Source organism: Sardina pilchardus, chromosome 19, assembly GCF_963854185.1.
Source record: "Sardina pilchardus chromosome 19, fSarPil1.1, whole genome shotgun sequence".
In the NCBI taxonomy this organism is placed as follows: Eukaryota; Metazoa; Chordata; class Actinopteri; order Clupeiformes; family Clupeidae; genus Sardina; species Sardina pilchardus.
This window is the reverse complement of record NC_085012.1, coordinates 15,484,416-15,501,528: the sequence shown is the minus strand read 5'-3', so window position 1 is coordinate 15,501,528 and position 17,113 is coordinate 15,484,416. Positions and strand designations below refer to the sequence as shown.

Sequence of the window (17,113 nt, the reverse complement as noted above, 5' to 3'; positions counted from 1 at the left end):
ATGTCTGTGGCTATGTAATCTTATGTCTAGCTGACGATGAAATACATAACTCATGTGTAATGTATGCTCCTTTGAATGAGAGCCTCTCCTAAATAAATAAATACATGCAAATTAATGTAAAATGAATGTTACTTCAATGAATCCTATGACTGATGAGCTGATAACATTTTATTAAGTGAAAACAGGCTACAGTAGAGGGAAAGAATAACAGTCTCACTTGCCTGTCTTAATTGAATCTGTCCTATTCTGATTTGGAAATCATTAAAACAGTGTGCATGAGAATTAATTGAGTAGTTAACAGGAGAAAAGTTTTTTTCTTTTCTTCTCCCCCCTGACTGCCAGTTTCCATGAATGCACTCAGCTGTTCTGAGAGGACCCGCAGCAGCATGAGCGACTGACTCCTCTCGCTGCACTGAAGACGTCCCCCCCCCCCCCCCCCCCCCCCAGCGCGGGACGATGACCCAGCTGCTTCCGAAGGGGCCACCGGGAACCTGGGGAGCCCAAGGGCGGCCTGCCACGTGTCAACACGCGCGTCCCCATACGGTTCCCTTCTCTCTCTCTCAGCGACAGTAATGCAAACAAGGCACCGTTCAATATCGCATTAGAGCGGGCGTGAGGGAGCTCTATCACTCAGCCCCGGCGCGCGCACCGCGCTTGGGGGGAACCAGCGGTGATTCATGGCTGTGTTCGCAACCTCCCCTCATTTGCGCCGGGGGTGATGGATCTGCACGGTGGTTGGGAAGTGACAGATCTGCGTGTGACAAGACTATGGGGACTGGGAGTGGAGTTATCCATAAAGCTTAAGGGTGGTTTCAATCATCTCCCCCCTATCCGCCATCTACAGACATCTAGTCCGACCATTAACATAAACATGGGAGTCGGTCCCCCGCATGAAATCACACGTGAGCAGTGAGCGTCTTACTGGCGTCTCATGCGTAAAGGGGGTACAATCCCTGTGTCAAGGCAGCGCTATTGCCAATATAACAGCAGATGTATGGAAACATAAAATTGGAGGCTCCAATTGAGTTGGAGATATTAGCAGGTCCAGCTGTGGTGTTTGCGCCTGTTGCTTGGGAGTGGAGAGAGTGTGTGTGTGTGGGGGGGATGGTGCATGTGTGTGTGTATGTGTGTGTGTGTGTGTGTGTGTGTGTGTGGAGGGGGGGTGGGCATGCATCTCATCTGCATGTCTTCCTCCTCCCCCGCTCTGCTCGGCAGATTTAGTTCAGGTGCGATACAGCGAGCGGCACAGCTCCTCCGCCGACGGCCATGCCTTGACATTAAGGTGTTGTGAAAAGGATAAGGCTGTCTGCTTCAGTGGGCTCCACCAAGCCGAGCGCGGGCCCGGCCCTCACCGCCCCGCGCGCAAAAAAAGAAAGAACGAACGAAAGAAAGAAGAAAAAAAACTCGCAGAAAAACACATCCGACTCTCGGAAGTCAGGGCTATTTTAAGAGTCGGAAGCATCTGAGCAATTATTAACTTTTGCCTCTTAATCTCGACAATGTCAATTGCTTAGCTGAACCACAACGCTCCGCTGTCTGTCAGGCGATACTGTAGAAGTGTGCCAAAACGGCACCGACTAGTTGTTCTGTTCAGTCCAACTGACCCTGGGTTATATGGGCTCATAAAGCCCGTGACATATGGTCTGTCTTGACATATGCTGCGTGTTAAATAACAAACTGCAAACTGGCGCCTGAGGTCTCAGATGCATCCAAGAGGTGATCCAGTCAGTGGCTGTGTGTGTGTGTGTGTGTGTGTGTGTGTGTGTGTGTGTGTGTGTGTGTCGTGCTCTCAGTTATGCCAGTCTCCAGAGAGAGGGAACCGGGAAAGAGAGCGAGGGGGGGGGGGGGGGGGGGGCGAGGGGGGGGGGGGGGTTGTTGAGGGGGTGGAGAACAGGTCTGGCGCTAGAAAAGTGATGTACAGCTGTTTAAATAGTTTTGCAGCATTTTGCACGTTAGTCCGCAGGCTTCACGCAGGGATACCAGGTCCACACCGCAGGAGGGGGACGCAGGTACACAGAATAATGAAAGAACTGAGAGAGAGAGAGGGAGAGAGAGAGAGAGAGAGAGAGAGAGAGAGAGGAAAAATGAGAGAGAGAGCAGGAAGGGACAGGTGCAGTGGAAGATAAAAGGGGGGAGCGAGAGAGAGCAGTAGAGGGAGGTGGACAGGTACATGGGAAGATAAAAAGGAGGAGAGAGAGAGGAGGCTGACCAGGTGTATTGAATGATTAAAGGAGGGGAACAAATGTCATTCACCCCTCAAAACTCGACTTATCACAGGTGGGAACAACAAACAACATCCCTTAATCCACACCCCTTGAAATACCAGCAATAAGACAGCAGTACACTTTGATTACATATACACATATACTCTATGTTATTTCAAAGCAACATCACATATGACTTGTTTGTGACTTTTGTAGGTAGTAGTGTAAGTAGTGTGTGTACTAAGAACACATTTTACTTATAGTCTGATATGCGTTATGCTTACATACACCATGTTGTCATGGTGTAGAAATAGATCCATCTTCTCAGACTTCAGGCTATCTTTTTAACGCAGCGCAATGGCGCTCACTGCTAAAGACATCTACAATATGTGTTTACGCGCTCCTAAGTATTCACGCAGGCATTGAAGTCTGTTGAAGTCATAGGCTGAAGTGTTCTCACCCCACGGACCCCTGTGTGTGTTTGTGTGTGTGTGTGTGTGTGTGTATGCGTGTGTGCATGTGTGCGTGTCTATGTGCATGTGTGTGTGTGTGTGTGTGTGTGTATGTGTATATACTGTATGTGCGAGTTACAGAATCAGTAACCCAGTGGAGGATTAGCAGATCAAGGGTCTTGCCTATCTTGTTTTGTTTTGTTGTTGCTCACAGTAGCTCTTCCTCCAGCCCGCTCAACGTGACAATTATGAAAGAGGGAGGCCCTCGGAGGGGCCGTCCCGTTGCACAACCAGGCCACATGGGGATCTCACACGAGGAGACGCGTCCTCCCCAACCTCCCCCTACAGCCACCGACGCCACAGACACAAGCCTCACAGCTCACGGAGAGTCAGGACCTCCAGGATACTGGCTTGTGTGACAGCCGGACGTGATGACAACTAGATGAGTGGCAGGCTGTTGTATTTGAGAGATTGGACTGTTCGCTTGGTCATTTGGTTTTGGGGTTTTTCGTTCTGCTGCATTTCTGGTCCTACCTGAATTATGAGAGGCGCATAACCTTTACAGAGGATTGGGGAGGAGGGAGAGTATAGAGACCAGTTTACACACGGCTGTAGCCTTGAGCAGCTAATTCTTCATTAGAGACTGGGGGAAATGCAGAGATGCTAGATGTAGAAAACTCTGTTGCAAAAATGGTCATATAAATCTTTGTTTGGGGTAGATTTAGACATGACATCCATTTTGGGTGGTGAGGGTGTGTGCATGTGTGTGTGTGTGTGTGTGTGTGTGTGTGTGTGTGTGTGTGTGTGTGTGTGTATGGGGTGGGGGGGAGTGGGGTCGGCTTGAAGCGAAAAAGGCTCTGGAGAAAGTAGGGGAGGAAAAAAACAGGGGAGAAAATAGCCTTTCTGTGTGGGTGTACGGCCTTTCAATTCATGTGGAGAGAAAGCTCCAGCCTGCCTGATAGCCAGTTATTAGCCTCTCTGGCCGGGGGTGGAGAAAGCCCTCCACTGAGAAAGAGAGGGAGAAAGTGAGTGAGTGAAGAGAGCCAGTACAAGTGAGCGAGTGAGAGAGAGAGAGAAAGAGAGAGAGAGAGAGAGAGAACACAAGACATAGAGGGAGGAAGAGAGAGTGCACAAGAGACAGACAGAGAGAGAGAGAGAGAGAGAGAGAGAGAGAGATGCAGAGAGGGAAAAGGAGATAGACAGTCACCCATTCACCACAGATATGTGCAGAGGCAAAAGATCTCTGGTTTCTTGGTGGCTTGAAAATGTCACATTCTGTTATACTGAATAAGGGAGTTGAGTTCAAGCAACTTAAAGTGGGGTGGCGATGGAGACAGACTCCACAACAGGGGACTGAAATCCTATTCGGCTTTTCCTACCCTTCACATCCGGCCAGACATGAGTGGATATTCAATAACTAGACTGAATAACTGTCTTGTCACTTATCTGTGCATGTGTACGCCTAGCGCAGCATACACAGAACAATAATACAGTAAGTCTTCATATAATTCCACGTATTCCTTTACACTGTAGTCTACTGTACTATCATCCAGCCTGTCCAGCACACACTGAATAACTGCCATTTTTTCAATAACTCCTTTAAAGTGACTTCAAATCATAGAGTCGATTTCATCATTTCCTACAGCACATGGAATCACCGTGACTATTGTGTCCCGTGTTTTGTTATGAGAGGCATGGGAGGATTATATGGCAACTCCATGCTTTCCCCTTTTGTCTGCGGCAGATGTAATCAAGGTAACTATGTTAACACAGACAACAAAGAGCAGCGATCCTATTTCACAAGCACTCTATTATCTCACAAAGAGCACGCTGACAAAAGAGCCCAAAGTCAAATCAAAGAGCAGCCATTTACTGGCCCGGTGTGTCTACAGTACAGGGAGCGTTTGTCTTTTTTTTTGGTGACGGACAGGAAATCTGCTCCACACGTATGCGTTCTGACAATGGAAATCTACAGAACAGCAGGACACAAAGGCAGCTGATGTTTGGCATTCTATGGCAAAAGCATTCTAATTATGGCTATTTTTACAGGCTTTGTTTGTGCTGGAATCAAATTTTATTTCATCAAGCTGGAAAATTAGTGGCATTGTAGCATGAAATGGAGACTTTTCACTAATGATTTGACAAGTATGCAATGTTCATGTGCATTTTAACACAAATCTCATATATCTCTCTCTTTATCTCTTTATCTTTGATAAATATTTGAATAGTTTTTCACACTAAAGGAATAATATTGTAGCTAAAGTTGGAGCCAGTAGATCAAGTTTAATTCAGTTCCTCCTGCCTTCTTATTTGAATATTTCCATTTCTGTTTTCAAACAGAGATGAAAAGTGTATCAACCTGGATATAGCACAAATCTATAAGGAATTTGCCTCTGCTGTGTGGATTTAAATGAAAGTCAAACCATTGCAATAAGTGCATCTCCCCCCTCCACGTCTTTTTGCTCTATCTATTTTTTCTCTTCTTTACCCTCCATCAGTTCATCATTATATCTCTAATGCACCCCAGTTTAGAAGGCTAACAACATAGTTGGTTGGTACAGTAGCTGCCAATGGCTAACTGGAGTTCAGCAGCACAGGATATTTCTGAATCATAACAAAAGAGAAGTAACAGCGAGAGCCTCAATGCAATGGACACATCTCGCTAATGGACAACAGAGGGATCCTGCACCTGACTCCCCTTATTTGGACGGCCGCCAGGGCTCACACACGACGCTCTCCGCACTCACCTGCTTCGTCTCCTCCTCCTCCTCCTCCTCCGAGCTCTCGCTCTGCTCGTCCTCGTCCTCCTCCTCCTCGGGGAAGTCCACGTCGGACTCGCCGGGCGCGATGGGCACGCTGATGGTCAGGTTGGGGTTGGTCATGTAGCTGTCGCCCTCGCTCACCGTGGAAGCGTAGCGCTCGCCGTGGCGCCCGATGACGGCGGCGGCGGCCGCCCCGTTGCCCTCGGCGCGGCACTGCGCCTGCTGGCTGAGGCGCTTGAGCTTGAGCATGGCCTTGGCCTCCTTGGCCTTCTGCCGCCGCCGCTTGAAGTTGCCGTTGAAGAAGTCGCAGACGGCGCGGCGGAGCCAGCCCATGCCGCGATGGATGCGGGCGATGGCGATCTGCAGGTTGTTCATCTCGCCGTCCTCGTCGGGCGCCGACAGGTTGTCGGCGCTGAACGAGCTCAGCAACAGGGCCAGGAAAAGATTCAGGACCTAAAAGGTCAGCGAAAGGGGGAGAGAGAGAGAGAGAGAGAGAGAGAGAGAGAGAGAGACAGAGAGAGAAACACAGAGAGAGAGGGAGAGAGAGAATGTGTGTCAAGCATTCATTCAATCTGAGGGACCTTTTAAATGAAACTCCAAAAAACCTTCAAATCCCTGGGGGAAGTTAAAATCTCAGACTGGAAACATTTTGCAATGTACTGAATCCTTTGAAACTGGAGAGAGAGGGGCACTTTTGTCTGCTCTGATTACTGCCCTAGACATACACCAGCTACGCGATATAGACACAAGGTGTGACTGAAGTCAGTCACTTTAAATGTCATGCCAGTGACTACAACACATGAGGCCAATGGCCTAATGCTCTGAATCTGACTGAAATCAAGTCTGAATTTCAAGTGGCCATAACTTTCAAGTTTTGATTGGTATTCACAGTAAGAATACCAAGATGGACGAGAAAGACATTTATTTTTCTCACGACTACTGTTACTAATGCAGGGGATATTCAGAGTGGTGAACTCAGAAAGTTAGCAAACACATTACTGTAACAATTTGTTCTCTTCCCTTCATAAACTAGGGTCAGAACAGCTTAATATGTAGCATGTAATGGCTTATTTAGTGGAGGAAAATCTGAAGAGCCCATTTTGTCAATTAGCTGTGGCTGTTCTAGGAAAGAAAACTAAGATAGCTAGACATAAGACATGCTTAATTAAAGAACTCTTTTTCCTCGAAAGCAAATGCAGGTGCCTTATCAAATATCCGTAGGCTCTAGAATCGTTGCCATGACAACACATTGTTTCAGTCACCTGTGCCACCTGGTCAACAAAGGGACCCCTTATTATATGGCGCCATGCCAAGTCACATTGTCCAGCCCTTTTGTACCACCTTATCAACTTTGCCAAGTCACCATGTGGATAGATGGGTGCTGCGGCCATCTCGCGTGGCACTGGGGAGAGGAGGCAGCCCAAGGTGGACATAATGCAGCACATTTATGGACGGTGATCAATAACAAAGACTGCTGGAGAACAGGGCTTGGAAAATGGGGATGGAGTTCAACTTGTCAGCGCTCGGAATTTGGTCGTGTTTGTTGGCAGGGACAGCATCCGTCGTAAAGAATATTTGTCAGCGTATAGGGCAAATGAATGATACAGCCCAAACAAATAACAGCCAGGGACAGAGTGGAAAGCATGGATGTGGTAGGATTACCTGAATACAGTTGCAACAACCTGACATGGAATGCTTTATTTGTGCTTAAGCACAATATTTAAGAAATTCAAAATCTAAAGATAGATTTTCAGAGAGATTTTAACAAGAGTTTTATTATCATTATTGTTAATCCAAAACTAAAATATAATAATTCTACAAGTAATTGATTAAATCCAAGTGAGTCTCATGACATATCTTGGCATTAATGTAGCATTCATGAGGTGTGAAAGAGGTGTCCACTAGCATTAAGATGTTAGTTTATTTTAGGTTGTTGATGAAGGGACAGATGTCCCAACCAGGGCCACTGACGAGCCCACGGCACTGACAGCCAAGACCCCTCCACACACCACAACACCATGGGGACCCATCTGTCAAACAAGCACCACCACATACATCCCATCTACACACAGAGCACACACACACACACACACACCACACACACACACACACACATTCACACACACGGTCACACAGGCAAACAGTAAACACAACTCCCGTATGCTAGCCAGCTACAGCAAGCCTTGTCTGTGATACAAAGGCATGTCTATGTTCACTGTTTTCTACTCTGTCAGAACAGTCACACAGTAGATACAACTAGAAAACATAAAGCATTTTTTTTACAAAGGTAACGTAACGTAAAATGAAGCTAAAGCACACATTCATCTGTCTGAGTAAAAGTAGAATCAGACAAGCTATAGGCTCCACTTCCTTTTTCATTACGCAGGAAGGAGCAACCATTTTCTGTCCTTTTTTTTTGCATTTAGTTATTAGCAATTTCATGGCTCTTGGAAATATCACACACTGACACTGCCCTCCCAAATGCTACGTGCCCATGCTCTTGGCAATGAATAACAAACAGCGCCAGTGTAAGGGTTTCATGTCTGTCATTGTAAACTACTGACCCTGTGCATTCAGGACTCCGGGAGGTCCTGACAGCGAGACACGGCGATCGGGTGCCTGTGCGTCAGGACCGGGATGATTGGTTGTGCTTTGCAGGCTGGCACTAACATAACCGAGTTACTTGGATAAACCTTGGCAGGTGTCTGACCCTGAACCACTCTCAGGGGCTTCACGGAGATTGATGTATGGTGAAGCAGTTTGTCCTGTCACCTAACACTTATCTTTTACTTTTAGACAAGAGGCACAGAGAAGCTGCTAAAATGTCATCAATTATTAATCTGGCTATGTAAAAAAAAAAAAAAAATCATCACCAAGATGATATGAATTATTAAGCCAGCAGGTTAACTTGAGTCCTGTTGTCTATTCTCTTCACGGACTGACAGATCTGAACAGCGCATCACATCTCTAACAGGCAGCTGATATATAACTGAGTCAATCAAACAGTACTTCGTCCATGAAACAGACCAAAACAAATGTACACATACACACACACGCACATACACACTACGAACACACACACACACACACACACATACTGGCCCACAAAGCTGACTGAATACTCCAATTACACTTCCTCTGTGTATCACAGTTTCCAGAGCCGTGTTGAGTTCACTTAATTATGCTGTAAATGGTAAATAATTTGTGGGCTCTCTTGCTGGCTGGTTAATAATTCTGCACACTGCTCTCGACCAAATTGACTCCCAGATGTCCGTGGTGGAGTGACAGGCGGCCCCCCGCCGTGCCCTAGAGACCTTCTTACTGGACACTGGACACTGAGCATTGGATTAGTTACAATAAGAGTTATCATTCTCCTCACATACACTTTCAATGTGCTAGCACAACTGAGTTGTCTGCTATCCCTCGATTATGGGGAATGCTAAATGAGACAGATTAAATTCAGAATCAAATAAAAAAAAAAAAGGAAAGGCAATTAAACTCATAATGAAGCTGTTTATTTTTTAAAAAAAATGAACTGTCAAAAACAGTTCACTAAATCTTCAGGGGGACAGTTGGCGTGGCATGCTATTCTGAAATGACTGACAGCTAGCAATACCACAGGCTGCAAATGTGCATCTAGAGCGGACAGTGCTCGGTCAGGGTTGCATGTGGACAAACCTCTCAAGACTGTAGGCTGAGTCACAGACAGACATGGACAGCTGCGTGACAACAGGTGTGGCGCAGAGAGTCTTTGAAAAGGGTCAGATTAGCAGGCTAATGTGTGGTCAGTCATGCATCCCTGTCATGGAATGTTTACTGTACCACGTGCGTTCCCCACACTATGGTGAGAGATAGTTTCGCCAGACGAGGCGTGGCGAGTAAGGTGGTCAAGTCCAGTCATCTGTCCTCGGGCTACCACAGAGGTCACCAAATATGGATTTTTTATTGTTAGTTTTTAGTTACAATAAAGTACTCACATTTACAATCTATAAATCTCAATTACATTTCATTTCATTCAGACTCACAGTTCACAGAACACCACACCTTGTTTTGAGCATAATATGGTACACAATGTAGGCCTTGAGATTAACCATTTATAAAATCAGAAGATATTTTAGATATAAATATCAGAAATGCCATCAGGTTTATCAGACATCGAGAGATACTGAGATACTCTGCCATCAAGTCATACAGGAGGAGTGAGATCCAGAGGTGACAAATTAATTACTGTGGTGAGGGATTAAAAACAAGCACTCCACACTGACATCAGCCCAGATGAACTAGCCCATGAATAGATGCTAATTAGCAGTGCTAGCTGCTTCGTGTCCATGGTAATGACAGCTCGCGCCCGAGGGCAGCTCAATAAAACAGAGTTGAGCGTGTGCGCTGGCAGCCGTTGCAAAACCTACGCTGCTCACTGCCACCTCCGAGCACAACAAAGACATCGCACGAGCGTTACCCTGATTGCATAACAGTCCGATTAAAATGATGATAAAAGAAAACCGTGCTATTGGGTCAATAATTGTGGCCAGAGTTCCCAGAAACCCCACTGACATGTTGCCACGCGCCGCTTTTTTGTGGGCACACTGGCAACAGTTACCGGAGGGCAACTATTTTCAGTGTGTTTGCTGTCGAATATGGCAGTGGTCACTTCGATTGGCTTTTAACTGATTGGGAGTTGAGGATGCAGAGGTGAGGGTTGTGGAGGGTCAGGCGCCGCAAATAAACATCCACGGTCATCACTGTCAGGTCCGTTTGGCTAAACCGGTGCCTCAGGCACTAGCGACCCATAATCCCTTTCAGCGCGTTTGGGCTGACCTGGAACTATCGGCCAGTAGCACCGGCAGAGAAAGCACAGGATCAATGTGTTTATTTCACTTGTGCAAAACAGGGCTTGACAGCATCCTGACACACAGGCTCACTCACTGATTTCCAATACAGCACTCCTAAAGTGCCACGTACAGCAGGATACTATAAATACAACTCTCTGAATGAAAAGCATAATAAATGCTCCTTCTCTGCTTGATATCTCAATGTAATAATAGTCACTTATATTTCACTATATACTGTATAAATATTTATAAACATTATATTTCAGAGAAGTTTAAGAGTACAGTACAACTCAATGTACTGAAACTATTTTCCACAAAATACTTTCTAATAACTCTGAATATCACTGAATATCACGTTTGCCTTTTGTATGTTGCTTTTCTGAGTATACAACCAAATACAACATATTTTTAGCTTGTTCACACCCATCGCCTCTTCACATGAATGACCAGAAAGTAGCAGAGTGACCAATATCGTGCTGGAAGCTGGCAAATTCAGACAGACAGCTGTCAGTCACCAAAGAACAACAAATTCATACATATTTTTCTTAGTAAAACAAACAAACGAAAACCTTTTTGCAGAACTATTTGCTACGCATCTACGGTTGACGTTGATGCATAAAATCCACAAAACCATATCTGACAGACAGGGTATACTGGGGCCTGGAGGGACAGTTATCATATTGAGAGATACTGAAGCTGAGAAGGCCTGCCATATGTCATCTGCACTGATCCGGGCACAGTAAACAGTAAGCAGTATCCGTCATAAAGCGCTGAGAGTAAACACAGCGAGAATAAAGGGGGATTTATGGGGACTGTACTCAGTAAATCCTGCAAATCTATAAGAACTGTTCCACGGTATGCCAATAGTGCAGCTCGGTCTGTATTTAGAACCATGATTGTGTTCCCATGCCAGTGCCAAATGAAGGCTAGGGATGCTATTAAGGCCTATAGTACTACTAGGGTAGTGTTGTACGCTATTAAGGTCTAATAGAGCCACTAGGGTAGTGCTGTGGTGTGCTGTATCTCTGTGTGGGAAAACCAGCATGACCAGCACAAGCCTCTCTGTGCGACCATCACCACCAGCACCATCAGCACCAACCGCGCCTCTAATAATAAAAGCTATTCACTGCTGGCTTGTCAAGGCTCATATGAGGCATAAATCACAATCTGACTACAGCGGTGGGGCGCTTTTCAATATGTGAAATGGTCCTCTTGCCCCACCCAAACACCCACCCCACAATCAACAGCCTTGGGACCCCCACAGGCAATATCAACATATTAAAAACCGCAGCCCACCACCCATATTCTCGGGTTCAGGGTCCTGGGGGCTGGAGGCAACATGGCTGCCTTCATCCATTTCCAGTGTGAAATACTGGCAAATGTCAGGGGCTCCATTCCACCTGAGCCCACCCCATTTAGCTAATTGCGCCAATTAGCTGCTCGATTGGTTCGGCCTCTTTTTTTGATTCTGCGAGGTACCGCAGTCGGAGCGATATCCCTGGAAAACCAATCGTGAGAAAGCCCTGCCCAATGGGTGAGGCTCCATAGAGAAAAGGGGAAAACACACACACACACACACACACACAGACAGAGACCATACAGAACAATACACTCGGGAGCGTAAGGATATCACTTCAAAAAAACACACCAATGTTGTGGAAAAGGTCTAAATGATGACCTCGGGCATCTTTACTGATAGACCTTCAAAGTGACACTGATGAAAAGCCTGTCTTTTCATATCAATTATATGAAGTGGATGCTCCCCCACATCTCTGTGTGGCTGAACGAGAGTGACACAAACAAGGGAGGGAAGGGGAGGGGAGGGGAGGGGAGAGGAGGTGGGGGGAGGTGGAACGCGGAGGAGCGCGCCGGCATCACAATAGCAAGATGGAGGTCAGGCAGGGACTCGCAGGAAACAGATAAATTAGGTACGTTCCGAGCGCCTGGGGGGCCCTGGGTGAATCAGAGGAGGCGATGGAGTGGCCCACTATTCAGCCGCCAATACATCCCCCCCAGACACAGTCCCTCCCAGTGCTGCTACTGTCCCTGCCTCCCTCTCTCTCTCTCTCTCTCTCTCTCTCTCTCTCTCTTCCGCTCCCTCTATCCACTCTGTCTGCGTCTGGACATCACTTGGTTTGCCCTGACCTCTCTCTGTCTCTCTCTCTCCTCCTTTCTGTCTTTCCTGGTGCCAGCTTTCCCTTGGGTGAGCAGCTCTTTGTAATTACATGTGATTTAACCTGTGGGAGTTGCACCCTGGTGGGCTCCAGTGCCATGCGCCTGATCCTCTGAGCAGCTGGCGTGTCGGTTTCCTCCATGTACATGTGTGCACACACACACACACACACACACACACACACACGGTCTGCACACCCACATGCATATGCATAGACACTCATATGTGTAACTATTCACACAAACTTATACAACCTACACACCAAGACTCACTCCCCTAAACACACACATAGACCCACTTTCTCTCTCTCTCTCTCTCTCTCTCTCTCTCTGTCTCTCACACACACACACACACACACACACACACACACACACACACACACACACACACACACACACACACACACACACAGACACACACACACACACACACTCAGACAAGCTCTGCAGATGAGAAGCCACACTGTTCTCCAGAATGGGCACAGAGGGAGAACCGCTGAGTAATCATAATCAAACTTGATTGCATTGCGCCGCAGAGGTTGTTGCTGTGTGAGATGTCTTCTTCAAACGCCCACTGTAGACTTTTTTTTTTTTTTTTTCAAGGAATGCTTTTCTGTACTGCACTCAAAACTCAAATTCCATAAAAAATAAAGGGTGATTAATCTAGACCTCCTTAGATTTGAACCAAATTGATTTAATCCAATTTTATTCAAAAAACATAGTAAATAATTGCTCTTCAGTCTTTGTCTCATTTACTGAGGCCAGAATTAATCCCATGATTAATATAATCGCACGATAGAAAGAATGCACTGGGAATTGTTTAATGAGCTTTTATGTGATGATGTAATTCCACTGAAAAAAAAAAACAAAAAAAACACACACACTTAAAACAGCGGTAATGAGGATATGACAACTTTGGCTGCTATCACCCGTGTTTGTGATCGCCGCGTCTGGGCGTTTGTAGTTGTTGTGTGCGTTTCATGTGGCTGGGCTCCGGGGCGGCTGGGTGGAAATGCAAACAGGCCTGATGGGGCTCGGTGTCACTCATGAGTGCTCATTGCATTAGGCGGCACTGTGCCCCCCCCCCCCCACACACACACACCCCGTCACAGGAGCGGCGGTGAGTCAGCGGCAGCGCGGGGCTCCCGGGCATCCGCACTCACCGCAGGGGGAGCGCACAGAGCAAGGCAGCCCCGACGGTGGGGACGGGCGGTTTGGGCATGTGGGAAGGGTTTTTTAGGGAGAGGGGAGATGGGAGATGGGGAGGTTCAGAGAAAAAGGCACGTTGAAACTGGCAGAGTGGTGGTACCCTCCTCCTCCCACTCTTCCACTCAGCACTCCATCTCCTCGAGTTAAGGTGTGTGTGTGTGTGTGTGTGTGTGTGTGTGTGTGTGTGTGTGTGTGTGTGTGTGTGTGTGTGCGTGTGCGTGTGCGTGTGTGTGTGTGTGTGAGTGTGTGCGCGTGTGTGTGTGTGTGTGCGCATTTGTATGTGTGTGTGTGTGTGTGTGTGTCTGCCGTACTTTATGTGTGTGTGTGCATGCTTATGTGCTTTGAGTGTTTGAACAAAATGGAGCACATTATGCAAGTAAATAGAGAATATCTGCAATTCGGTTATGGGTGTCTATCATCCTGGTGGCACCTCTTGTTTGGGACTGGTGGTGGTGAGGGGACGTGGGAGCTGAGTGAGCCCCAGCTGTTTCATGTCACAGTTGAATAGATGTGAACAGTTCTGATTCGGGTTTCAAGCCTGTGTTTGGATGAGCATTGCTGAAAATTGTAGATGAAGCAATTACTGTCACCTGTCACCTCTACAAATGATGTGGATATGATCAATATTCTGTAGCTGTGCTTTAAAAAACACTTCTTCTGGGCCATAGCACAGTGCACTTGTCATATTCGCTTATTTCCAGCTCCTTAAAGAGCGTGCTTGATGTGGCTAACCTGATATGCACTGCAGTGTTCTCTATGGCTAGTCAGCATGCGCTCTTAATTCAGACTGAGTTAACGCGTTTTAATAATTTTCTGTAATAGTGATGGAAAATCACTTTTAAGATGGAGGTTTCCTCACGTTTTCAGGCTGGACAGGTTTCCAAGGCATACTTCAGTGAGAACGGAAATTAAATAATTTATCCACACTAGTATGAGAAACATTACTAACATAACATCCAGTAATTTCCCTCATATAAGCCTCATTGTGTATAAGCCGCAGGACAGTGTTTTATGCAAGTTAAAAGAAACAAAACCATATTAACACCATATTAACTGCCCCCCTGTATTAACCTCATAGCTGAAGACATTTTGCAAAATCAATGTATAAGCCGTGGCTAATAGTCGGGAAAATACGGTAACTTATCTATGTCGCCTGTGGTTTGGCCTCAGTTTCACAAAGGGTTGTACAGTTAAAAAAAAAAAAAAAATGAATGGGCTCTACATTTTGGACTGTGACTTTAAAACGCTTCCTCAGATAGGATTAAATTAATACACCCCCTGTTGCTTATGATTAACAGGATAATCTATTTAAATGGATACAGTATATCCTGCCACAAATGAACAAAGTAGATTTTTCTTTGTACACTACACTGATTCATTCAGCAATACTATAGCTTTATCTAAACTCGAGCGCTGTATAGAATACAGTACACTCAGTCCAATCCTCTATACTGTGTGAACAGTGCTGGGTCTTAGTATTGTTGACATACTGTAGGCAATTGTCTAGTGTGTCCCTGCCTCTAGGTGCACAGATTTTTTTAACAAAAGCATTTCACTGGGGATTATGATATTTAGATGATAGATAACAGAGCTATATAACTTCCATCAGTCTCCCGAGGGCATAGTAGTGTGATCCTTTACTGCCACTGTATGCTGTTGCTGTGGGCAGAAAGCGGAATGTTTTCATACTTGCTTGGATCTCTTTCATGTGACACTGTCCCCGTCAAGCCAGAATTTGAGCCCTGATGTGAAAAGTCTAATTGTTGTTGATTCAATTGTGCTACAAGTGCTGGATCAATGGAGGTGTCCTTTTCATTCTGTCCAGCCAAACACTCAATTAAATGTCGTGTTTGGTGTGAAAAGTGTTTATTAAGCCACGGCTTCACCACAGAGGGGGATACATGTACACAGAGGGTAATAAAACTGAGCAGTGAACCGTACACTCTTCCAGTCCACTTGAAGCCTTTATAATGAAATAATGCACTTCAGAAAACATTAAGTACCAACCACAACTAATGACGCTAATTCGGCCTGAATAAAGACTGTTTGATTGACTAAAAATTCAGTGCAGCTTAATCCCCCTACAGTATGTCATCACCAAAGACTATACAATATTTGTTTACATAGACGGCTTTACAAATAATTCTTCAAATGTCTTTATTCTTTGGGTCAGGGTATGGAAAATGAAGATAGAAGTGAGATTGTGGTAAATTCCTAGTGTTATTTAACATACTTATAAAGCAATTCTGATTCTTATTCTCATTCAGTTTCTCAATGGTAATCAGAATGTTGCACTCTTAAAACTAATGTCTTCGAAACAATACAAACTGTGCTGTCCCTACCTGTACATAGAGATGTGTTAAAAAAAAAAACAGAAGTTGTGCTATTTTCAACACATTCATTGTACCAGTGTACACATTATACAGTAACAAAAGCTAAGTGTTAGAAACAACACAATTTGTGTTGCCATGCTCTCTGGCCATAGAGATGTGCTAAAAACAACGCAAGTTGTATTATGTTCAACACGTTTGTTTGTGTTGAGTGTGTTAGTCCCAAATTGTGCCCTGATTTCATGGGGCTCTGGAGTCTGCATGTGAAACTCTCTGTGTCTGTCTGTGAAACTAAGGCCCAGCGATCCCACATGCGTGACGTCACAGCACCGTCTGCTCAGACATGGGAGTTGGGGGGTCAGATTGCTTGGGAGTATTTTTGCTTGGGCCCAATACACAAACACCCAGCAAACAGACATATGGTCAGAGTCCACAGATGCATAGTAAGGGTCAGAAACACACACACACACACACACACACACACACACACACACACACACACACACACACACACACACACACACCCACACACACACACACACACACACACACACACACACACACACACACACACTCACACACACACACACACACACACACACACACATATACACGCACGCACACACACACACACACACACGCACGCACACAACCAAGCACTTAAACACAAGTCGAGAGGTCTAAAAATAAGGGTCTGGATCTGCTGTCCCTTCAGTCCTGGGGCTGAATCTCTTCATCCCTACTCATTAATGAGCGTTCTCTGCCCGCTGATGGGCATCCAGGCTGCATCTGTGTGGCTAAGCCCATGACCTCCTCTTTCCCACAATGCACAGCGATAGACACCACAAGCACAGGCAGCCAAAGCTGGGGCCCTGGTCACAACACGGGCACACTCAACGCTCAAAGAAATCCACTGGGATATTCCTCTTGGCCCTCGCACACACAGCGGCGCTCCTGCGTCGGCTGACCACTCGCCAGAGCCAAGCGGGCGTCTGAACAGGTACTGCAGCGCTGTCGTCGTCCATCACATATGCCTTGCGCAGAAGCCGAAGACCTCATCTCTACAGCTCTCCTGACTAAAAATAGACAATTATCTGTCCGTCTCACCACAGGCAGCTGACCAATGTTGTCACAGGCTACCTTTGTAGGGGA

General features: G+C 46.1%; 1 protein-coding gene across 1 annotated transcript in view; it reads right to left on the bottom strand.

Moving 5' to 3' along the window:
* Positions 1 to 17,113, bottom strand: part of scn5lab (sodium channel, voltage gated, type V-like, alpha b) — an 82,167-nt gene that overhangs the window by 23,469 nt on the left and 41,585 nt on the right. Inside the window, exon 16 of the mRNA XM_062520911.1 lies at positions 5,404 to 5,871. Coding sequence (XP_062376895.1) covers positions 5,404 to 5,871 — 468 coding nt within the window. The remainder of the gene's footprint in view (positions 1 to 5,403; positions 5,872 to 17,113) is intronic.